General features: G+C 35.8%; 1 protein-coding gene across 1 annotated transcript in view; it reads right to left on the reverse strand.

Annotated features, from left to right (window-relative positions):
* Positions 1-8,039, reverse strand: part of CDH7 (cadherin 7) — a 116,010-nt gene extending 107,971 nt beyond the window's left edge. The window contains exon 1 of the mRNA XM_028102955.1: positions 7,830-8,039. Within this exon, the coding sequence (XP_027958756.1) occupies positions 7,830-8,039 (210 nt within the window). The remainder of the gene's footprint in view (positions 1-7,829) is intronic.
* Positions 8,040-10,925: the final 2,886 nt, after the last annotated feature.

The raw sequence follows: 10,925 nt of genomic DNA on the forward strand, positions 1-10,925 counted from the left end.
GATCATTAGGAGAAATTGTCATTACTAAATCTTCTCAAACATTAAATATAATTCTACTCATTGTTTAGATTTCAACTATCCTGTGATTATATTAAAATGTACGACATTCGATTGCACTCTCTTGAGCTACTTCTTCTACATTAGTGAACTCTGAGTATTATTTTCTAAAACAATGTTTATGTACAATTATGAGGTTTAAGTATTTGTGGCTCACCTTCCAGTGTAAAATGGTTCATTATATTTTGTAAACAATGGAGGAAAAAGCTCTTGTTGTTAACTCTAGATCAGTAAACATCTTGGAATACTGGACTATAGAGAATATTATTGCCTGGGCTCAAAAAAAATCAATTTCCCTGAAACATATTAAATTGATGTGCTTTTGAGAAATTAAATCAATTACTATATAAAATTATGGGCATTACCTGATGGTATTATAGATTTAAACTTGACGCACGTTTCAGATGAATCCACTCCTCATCCCTAAAAATGGACAACAGACCATCAGCCAATAAGCCCCCCTCAAACGAGTTGTAGTATTTATTCCAATTCATAGTGAGAGCATAGTTTTATACCTCCTTCAAGATTTCAAAACTTTCACATGTATTCTCAGCAGAAGAATCTAGCAGACACCACCTTAACCAAGCAACCAAAGTCAACATCACTACTAATGAATATATCAACATCTGTATCTACTGACAGAATGTACTGAGAAGTGCACAGCATTCCTTCTGTGGCATCCTTGGCAAAACTACATCGCTTAGAATGTCTCCATTAGGAAGAAACATGAAACTAAGCTAGGTTGTAAAATATGCTACCAAATGGTCAAGAATGACAATGAAAGACCAAAGAACTATCCCAGACTGGAAAAGGCTAAGAAACAAGATAAATGCAAGATGTGATACTGGGTAGGCTCCTATCAGAAAAAGTACTGTAACAATCAGAAATTGTTGAATACAATTTGTTGAGTAAATAGTATTATACCAATGTTCATTTCCTGGTTTAAATAGCAGGTGTCATCATGTAACGATACTAACATTTGGAGAAGCTGGGCTTAGGAACAGTATTCAGCAACTTTTTGGAAGTCTGAAATTATTTTAAAATAAAATGTGTTAAATGTTCACCTACTTGATCTCCATTTTACAGTGTAAGGATAAACTTTTATTATGCTTTAAGAGCATTGCTCAAAATGAGAAACTTGTAAGTATAACCTAGGGTTTCTATTTACTGATCTTTCTACTATATAAAGTTTCCCCCAATACAATTTTAAAAGACTCTGTCCTACTTTCGAAGAAAGTGATTTTTTTTTTGCTTTGATTTGAAGATTGTATAAAAGGATTATGAAATCACAGAGGCATCCTCATACAAGCATTTGTTCATGGATCCATGAATTAGTTCCTCTGTTTTTCCCACCTTGACAGCTGTAGATTACCTGTAGAATTTACTACTTCCCAATGCCATCTGGTTACCTGCTTGGCTTATCAACCAGATTAAATTTTATGAAGGAGAAGAGGTTTTTTGTTTTATTTTTTTAAACTCTCCTATCTCACATGATACCTATCATAGAATAGTTCCTTGATAAGTATTTGAAGAAGAAAAGAGAGAGAGAACACAAAACAGCTTTATAGCATGCCAAAGAGAATTTGAGAGATAATCAATATAAATCATGCAAAATGATTAGGATGAAATTCCTTCCAATATAGTTCTTATCTATATATGCTTGAACCAGCAAAGGCTCCGTGACTGTCCTGTTTACCTAATTCTGTCATTTATCTTGGTGAGTTACAGAGACTGCTGCAATTCCTGCAACTCTGTATTAATGAGCCCTACATATAAAGCTTGTCAAACAATTACAGTGCACTTAACTACAGAAAGGCCCAATATCATCATTTCAGGTTATCTCCCGTCTTTTGCACTTAAAAACACAGCACGCGTACAATGTGAAAACACAATGGTATACCAGGAACGTTATTTTAATTTTTGCTTCTCCCACCACCAAACGTATGACAAGTAAAATATGTACAAACAAAAACACATGTTAAAGATGACAGCATTTTTAAATGACTCTGATCAACATAATCAGAAAATTTAGAGCTAATCTAGACTATCTAGTTTGACTATAATTAGGTGGGTAACTGTAAGCTTCCTTTCCTCCATTTTAAGCTGTGTAGTCAGTCTCACCTGATAAAGCCTTTGGTAATTATAACCTTCATTTCTAACCTAAGATAACGTTGAAGAGAAAATGAGCAATATTAAACTGAATTAATAGTAGGTTTTTCTCATTTTAGCGGCAAAATCTGACATGTTTTATTTCCCTCATAGTTTAAAGGAAATAAACAAAGACTCTGAATTATTGATTTTATGTGAAGAAAATGCACTTAACACTTTATAGTTACATTGGATATTATAGGAACTAAAAATAACCGCCAAAAGAGTATTTCTAAAATTCTAAACTTATTTGTATCCCATAGAGCTGATACATGTGCAAATTCCTTTCGAAGCCACAAGAGTTCCACATTTCTGTCAGTAAAGAAACAGAAAGAACGAGGATCTTCTTAATTCACTCTGGTTATAAAAATAGTGTGAAAATTGGTTTTCCGTATATACAGAAGGAAAACAAACTATCTGCTTTCTTCTAAGACTGGAGCCAACCTTAAGTAATCTACATATTTGGAGGACACTTTTGCATTTTTCCCCTCCCAAATCTACAAAATATAAATGTTACCATGATGAACATGCTCCTAAGTAACTAATATTTGTGATTATCTTCTTTTTGTGTATTTAATATAAATTTGCCCAGTTATGGAATCTAATTCAGAACTCAATTTCTAAACACAATCTATCTTCAAGATGAAAATTTCTGGCGGCACCTGGGTGGCGCAGTCAGGTAAGGGTCTGCCTTCAGCTCAGATCGGGTGGCGCAGTCAGGTAAGGGTCTGCCTTCAGCTCAGATCGGGATCCCAGCGTCCTGGGATCAAGTCCCACATTGGGCTTCCAGCTCAGCGGGGAGCCTGCTTCTCCCTCGCTCTTTACCCCTCCCCCCTCTCATGCTCTTTCTCTATCTCTCAGAAATAAATAAAATCTTTTTTTAAAAAAGAAGAAAATTTCCTTTCTGGAACACTGAGTGTAGCTTCAGTTATCAGTAGACAGAGAATCTCTTGGTAGGAGATACTGCTGAGGTGTAATTAAATGCACTGAAAATGCTCACCAACACTTTCCAGCAAGCTTAAATTTATTTTTTATTTCTTTTCCAGCAAGCTTAGATTTAAAGCAGAGTGAATTTCTGCATTTCTATATATTTGATTTCGAATGGGATAACAGGTATAAATTCTCCCTGAATGAGGGGGAAAAGGGGAGCAGCAGAAAAGGCAAGAGTGATGTTAACAGCTAGAGAAGCAGACATTTCAGTGAAAGTAACAGCCCAGAGCGCAGGGATCGGCTGGCAGCCCATTATGGTAGGAGAGATGAAAAACACATAATACCCGGAACAGAGGCCGAGGCCCATGGGCTTCTCTAGACTTTTTTTTTTTTTTTTTGTCAGATGAGTAGGGGACGTTAAGTGAGAAATGCCAAGGTGAGGAAAAGACTAATCTAGAAAAGTGCCTTGTGGTGCAATGAGATGGCTAGAAACTGCTACTTCCTGTGTACTTCAAATAACCAATTCAGGAAGCATGAAGTCACAGGGGGGAAAGAAAGGACTCTCCGCCTCATTCTCCCTGTAAAAGGACAAGGAAACAGGCATGACGGTAATTAAGAAATACTCTTGGGGAATGGTGCACTGTTACTCTAAAATGGTACTCTGCACAGCATGGCGACTATAGTTCATGATCTTCCACTGCATATCTGAAAATTCCTATGGGAAGAGATCTTAAAAAGTTCTCATCGCAAGAAAAGGTAAAATTGTAAACATGTTAGTGTAGGGTGACAGATGTTGACTAGGCTTATTGCAGTGGCCATTTCACAATACATAGAAATATTGAACCATTTTGTTGTATGCCTAAAACTAATACAATGTAATATATCAATTATACCTCAATAATAACAACAACAAAAAGTTCTGCCACAGTAATGTCTAGTGATTGTTTCCTTAAGTCTATACATTTAGATTCAGGAGTTTATTCGTTGGTATCACAAGAATAAGGTGGGATGCTAATGATAAATGCCAAATTCTAACACAGCCCAGAATTGCATACCATGAAGGTCTCTTGGTGAAGGTTCTAGAAGACCTCCTGGTCCCCCTTCAACAAACTGTTCTGCTTTGATCTTGACTTATTATGTTAGACAAACACAGGAAATTGGCTAAAATAAAAAGGTCACAGCATCCTCTGACCTCATTATCCTCAATGTCATAAAGACCATATTTTATTTACTGTACAGTCATTTAACTGATCTTGTTGCCCACCAGCCATAAATATGATCTCCAAATTCAATGGTCTTAAAAATTGCAGGTATCATTTCTCTGACATCAGAATTCAAGATAGAATCATCTGCTTCCTAATCATATTTTGCCATAGTCTAATCATATACAAATATTAAAAACATGCTGTTTTCCTAAGCACACCCAACACAGACTATTCTCCTAAATAACTGCAATAAGTTTAAATACTACTTAGTACATAAAATAATGCCTGTTTTCACCTGAAGGATCACAAATACAACACTGGACATATAATGGAACAGATCATCCAAATGCGGTCATTTTATAAGCAATATGTAGTAGAGAAACAGAATGTCTAGGTTAAATGAATACATGTTCCAAATATTTTGATCTCATTTATTCTCAGAAAGACACTTGAATTATAGGTATCATCGTTCCCATTTTAGAGATGAGGTAAATTTTAGTACTATTAGGTAATTTAACACAAATTCTAGAACTATTAGGAAGTGGTAGATTCCACAATGAAACTGTAGTCAGTTTAACACACACTGTAATATCCATTATGTGATCAAATTAAGCTATCAAGTTTATCAAGGACATTATATTTTCCAAATTAAGTAACTAGATTTTGTCAGGAAGACTAAGAGTCCAACCATCTAATTAGTATAGGTTTAAATACATGTCTGTAAAAAGTAATGATCGCATGCCTTCTTTTCTTCCCATGAACATCTGCCTCTCCAGGTTTTCACATCTTCATTTATAATTTTTTTTCATTTTCTAGGTCTTGTGAAAACTTTTGTTCATAGGCATTTCCCTCCTCAATTAAAAAAAAAGGAAAATATGTTTATTCTACATAACCCAAGTGATCGAAAATGTAGAGGTCAAAGTCATTATTATAACTTTTTATTCAGAGCGCCAACCTAAGGAGAATCATTTCATCATCTCATATGTACAATCTACACTATTCAAGTTCTCTGCCACCTTCTTCCAAGCAAATATAAATTGCCCCTTTGAAGCCTGTTGTGTCTATCAATTCCCTTTCCATCTCAAGTTATTTTACTGTCCTTTTCCTGGACTTGTCTGTTTTTGTCAATCAAGGCTTTGTTTTTTGTTTTGTTTTGTTTTTAACCTATTTACCATCCTGGACATTCTTTTTACCGTGAATGACAGTATTGAACTCCCAATATACAGCCTGCCAAGAGATAAGCACAAACTTGTTTCCTGTCACATAAAATCTACTAAGTGATGGTCTCTGATTAATTGAAAGAAAAGCACAGAATATCTCTTTCATTAATCAAGAAACCACACAATTTCTCTTAGAAAAATTTCAATAGCATCGCCTAGTAGCTTTATATGCATTTGGAATTTAAGTCACCTAGGGGTATGCGTTTCTGTAATTCTAAATGGCCTTACAGGGATTCAATATAAGCATTCTCAATTATGATGTGAAAATTTTAAAATTTAAAATAGGGTGTTTTTAAAATTTTAAATTATGTTTATTTCAAAGTGTCAACCTCATTCGGGCAACTCCACTTAAAAACTAAATTAACGGGAATATTTCAGTTGCCTTTAGAAAACTTTACATTCCCATAAAAGTGTGATTTCACCTCATAACTACCGACTCTTTCTGAATTCATTGAATATTATATACCTATCTACTGAAAAAAGTTTGATGAATCTGTTAACTACGCATTAAAAATAAATGAAATTAAGGGCCTGATTCCTAGTCAATAACACTGCATAATGATTATTGCTCTCACTTTGTTGACAAGAAAATGAATGAGAGAGATTGAGAGAGAACTGCAGTAAGTGCACAGTCTGTGTGACGGTACTATTGATAAAGGTAGAATGGCTATAAAAAATATATGCACAAAAACTCTTGTGTACTTACATATCCTTTCTCAGGGCAGAAAAATGCTACCGCTGGGCCACAAAAACATCCTAATCCACATGCCTAGAAACTCTTAACTTGTTCAGGTCCTCTTTGTTTACAGTACAGTATCAGTCAGTATTTATAAAATATAGAGGCATAAAAGGAATAAAATAATAAAGATTACTTTGACTTATGTAGATACCCCACCAACAAAAACAGATTTTCCCCTCTTCCTTAAGATGTGTTCAAATGAAACAATGGCCCATGGAATACATAACAAAGATTCTTTCTCAGTTATTCAAAGTTGAAAATTCACTCATGGATAAATTCATCAGTTTGCTGTGCTTCATTTTATCAGGAAGAGATGCAGAACACTGGCCAAGTGAAGAGCAGAAATGCAGATGTATAGATACCTTGCCGGTGTGCGCTACTTAGAAACTCTTTACCAGTACCAAGCGCAAAGCTGAGAACTTTGGGAAATGTTTACATAAGCAAACCTGCAGTAGAGTAGAGACTGGGAACATGTTACGAGGATGGTAGGGCCATGCTTTCTCGAAGGGCCTTCAGTTCAGAAAGCACTTGAATGGAAATCCCCTACCCAAATAGTCACACAGAAAGAAGCTGTGAAAAAACATCCCAATTTGGCTACCACTTGGCCCCCAAACACGTACCACAAACTGCCCATTTTTGTCTGATACCAATTAGAAACTGACTTCTGTTCCCATTCATTTTTAACCAAAAGGAAAATCTAAAAAAAGAAAACAAAACAACGGATCCATCAAAACAAGACCATCACTAAGAAAAGTGGGTCAGAATTGCTCATAAATGAGGGACAATAGGCTCGATAATTTCACTTTGCAGTCTTTAAATTACAAGTGTCAGAAAAGCAGTCTTACACAATTCACAGCGCTCACCATGAGAGACTCTGGACTCTGAGAAACAAACTGAAGGTTCTAGAGGGGAGGGGGTAGGGGGATGGGTTAGCCTGGTGCTGGGTATTAAAGAGGGCACGTACTGCATGGAGCACTGGGTGTTATACGCAAACAATGAATCATGGAACACTACATCAAAAACTAATGATGTAATGTATGGTGATTAACATAATAACCAAAAAAGGAAAAAAAGAAAAGTTAATGAAAAAAATAAATTACAAGTATCAGAAAAGCATATATAAGCATAAAGTTAGTATGTGCATCATTTATATAGTACTCCCCGCCCCCAAAAAGAAGCTAAAAAACCAACTGCCTATAAGCCCCCACTACTCTTCATTTATTCATGAATATTCTTGTTCTAATTTTGGAAATAAAAGTTTTACTAGTGTGCCACAATCATGGTTAACTAGGCATCTGTAGACTCCTCCTCTGTTTCTAGAAATAAACATCACTCCCTAAGTTATGGCTTCAACGTATGGATAACAATCTGGACTATAATTTCCAAGTGGCTAATGCCAAAAACTTCATGAACTATTTCACAGGAGTAATAGTTTACATTTTCCACCCCCAAAGCAAAAAGAGCAGTTCTCTATCCAAACACAGACATTCACAATAATCATTTGTGACTTTGAAAGGCCAAATGCCCTACCTTTCCTACATAGAGAGGGTCTGAACCCATGTATTCCTCCAGCACAAAGAACTGATTCCACACCCAGCTGCGCTTGGTCCGGGACCTCCCTGATTGGAAATAGGGCTTTGATCGGGACCTGGAGAGCTCTGCTTGACTCATCCCAGACAAACACAGGAAAAGAGCTATTAGCTGCAGAAAATGGCAGAACTCCACTTTGCCCAACTTCATCTTTTTTTTTTCTTTCTTTTTCCTGTGTAAGAAAAAAACCTTGACAAGAGAAAAGGCACAGTTCCAGTTGGCTTAGTAGCTCTTGCCTCCGGCAGGGTGTCAGCTGGGAGTCCAGAGATAATAATTTGTAGAGTGTTCGATTGCAAGGGGTCACCACTGCTGAATAACCTTCGCCAAAGAATGGTGTAACAGGTACCTAGCAGAACAAAAAGAAGAGCTAGTGTCAGAAACCAAAACACATCATAACTTTTAACTTCCATTTACTTACTATTGATTTTCCCAAGATACCATCATTTGCATAATTGTTAAATTATTAATTATAAACTTATACATTTACAATGACTTTGCCACATGTATAAATCACATAAATACTGCTGATGCAGAATTATCCTCATTCCACAACATAATCTTAAAACTTTGTGTTTCTTGCAGGCATTCTATTTGAACATATGGTTTACTTGATACAAATGGAGCGACATCAGTTAAAAAATCATTTTAATGCTAGCCTTTATTTTTTTCTTTTATATTACAGTCAGTTTCATTCATTGGTATTAGAATATGAAAAGCAAAGCAGCTCAAAGCAGGGATTTAACCAAATGGGAAGGACATATGTTGGTTTAAATCTCTTCTGTGAAACTGTAAAGAGAAATAAAGAAGTATGAGGTGATTCAAAACGGGTTGATTGATTCTGAGTCACAGAACACCAGCTGTTTTGATGTGTTCTGATTTGATTGTGATCAGCTGCAAAGCTCAGTAGTTTCCATTTTCCACCCTTCAAACCTATTGTCATGTCTGCTGTGTAGCATGTTAGGTCACGCTATAGCGCAAATTATCTATTGAACATCTTACAGCATGACTTCTGCATAGTAGGGCCTTCTTCCCTAAATATTTATGGAATTAAATAGATCATTAGAGATGTGTGCAAACTCAACTGTATTTGTGAGCCCCGTTCACAGTGAGTGTGCACCCAGAATACTCCAGCAGCAGCATGAAAACAAAACAACTTTTATTCTAAAGTCTACGTATTTCAGATACAGAATTCTTGTTTATGCAAGATATAAAATCAGTTACAAAACAAACTTCCAAATGTACCCCAAAACATAGAGGAATAAGAATTTATGGCAAAAAGCTTCTTTAAATCACTATGCTGTACTTTGGTTTATAAATTCACTTGACTATAAATAAATCAACAATAGGATAATTTAAGGTGAGCGTTCACATTTGCTTTTTTTTGAGGGGGGAGAGGAAGAAAAATAGAGTTTTAAGAACATGAAGCCAAAAGATAGTTCCCTAACAAAGTAGCAAATACACTGTCTTTATATTATTAGCTTTTTCATCTTCTGACCCGTCTCTCCTGTAACAAGAGTGTCTGTGACTCATTAGATGATTTCTGACAGTAAAGTTGCTTATGGAAAATGCTTTATCTAATAGAAGAAAAATGGAATGTATTAAATATGTTAAAATAGTCGACACAACTGTTGAGAAACAGGTTGCATTGACTTTGAGCTCTATTCAAATGAACATATTCATGTGAAAAATATCCCTATCAAGTTCTGAAATTCCAGAGGGCATTACAGAATAATCCAATGTACAGCTAATTGATGTACGCTGAGAACCACCAGAAGAGTAAACTACGATTGGAGCATATTACTGCAGTCTGTGCAATGAACATCTCCTATTAAAATCCAGATCTCTCATCTAAGCATCTAAAATGAATTTGGTCCATTTAGAAATCACTCTGGAAGAATTAGTTGTTCTAAGACTTGGAATTATAAACAAGAGTAACTTGGGGTCGTATCTTTGTATTCCAACGTAGGCCCCTCCATTAGTCTGAACGTACATTGCAGGGAGGTCTGAGCTAACCCACCTGAGAAGACAGGTTATCTGTAGTTAAAGAAGGTAAGTAGGTGCTTAGACTGGGAAACAAAAACTAGTATGGACTAGTCTATAATGAGTTAGGAGTCATGGCCAAGAACTCACAGGTAGTGGTCCTTGTAGGAATGGCTTGACAGCATGTGGAGGGCCAAGATCATGTAGTTCCCTTCATGCCAGTGGCAAATCATGTCCCCAGGGATGGAGGGGGATGACAGAGTTGTAGGGATGGAGGGGGATGACTTAGAGTTGTAGGGATGGAGGGGGATGACAGAGTTGTGGTGACAGGACTGTCTAGCACGGGAGCCATGTGGCCAAAGAACATTTCAGTTTCACTGCTCTACTTCCTCAAGAGAGAACGTGCTTTCTCATAAAAACAAGGAGATAATTACTTTGGTCCCTAACACAATTTTTTTTAAATGTGATATAGTTATATTATTTAAGCTACTCTATGGCTCAGGTGAACTTGGTAATATTGTTACACGATGAAATGCATCCAACTTCAAGAAACAAAGTAACAAATGAACTTTTGGAATTCAAAATTTCGAGAGTTATCAAAATTATACCCTGGGAAAAAGTGCAGACACCTGTATCAGATAAAGATTCAAATGCTGACTCTTTCCTGTCTTAGTTATGCATTCTTGGACATGTGACTTAAATTTTAAGATAAGTTCCAAAGATGAGGTCTTAAACCTCTAACTTGCAAAACAAAGATGGTAATAATTGCATCTACTTCGTAGGATTAAATAAGCAAATCATGAAAAACTAAAAAGCCCTAAAAAGTTTAAAAAAAGCTGTTGGGGGTTATTTTGATATTTTCTAGTTATGTTAGTTTGTGATGTTTTCATTTTAATGTTATTTATAGGAAAATGTTTTAGTCAACTCTTGCACAGAATGAAAACATTCTTGATAGTTCTAGTCTCAGTGCCATGGAACTACATGGATCATGAACCCAAAATTCTAGATGAATATAAACAATGGCACCAAAATACTTAAAAAAGAAAAAAAGAATGC

The sequence above is a fragment of the Eumetopias jubatus genome, unplaced genomic scaffold, assembly GCF_037043125.1.
Source record: "Eumetopias jubatus isolate StellerSeaLion01/CBP00866 unplaced genomic scaffold, mEumJub1_p1.0 scaffold_16, whole genome shotgun sequence".
Classification (NCBI taxonomy): Eukaryota; Metazoa; Chordata; class Mammalia; order Carnivora; family Otariidae; genus Eumetopias; species Eumetopias jubatus.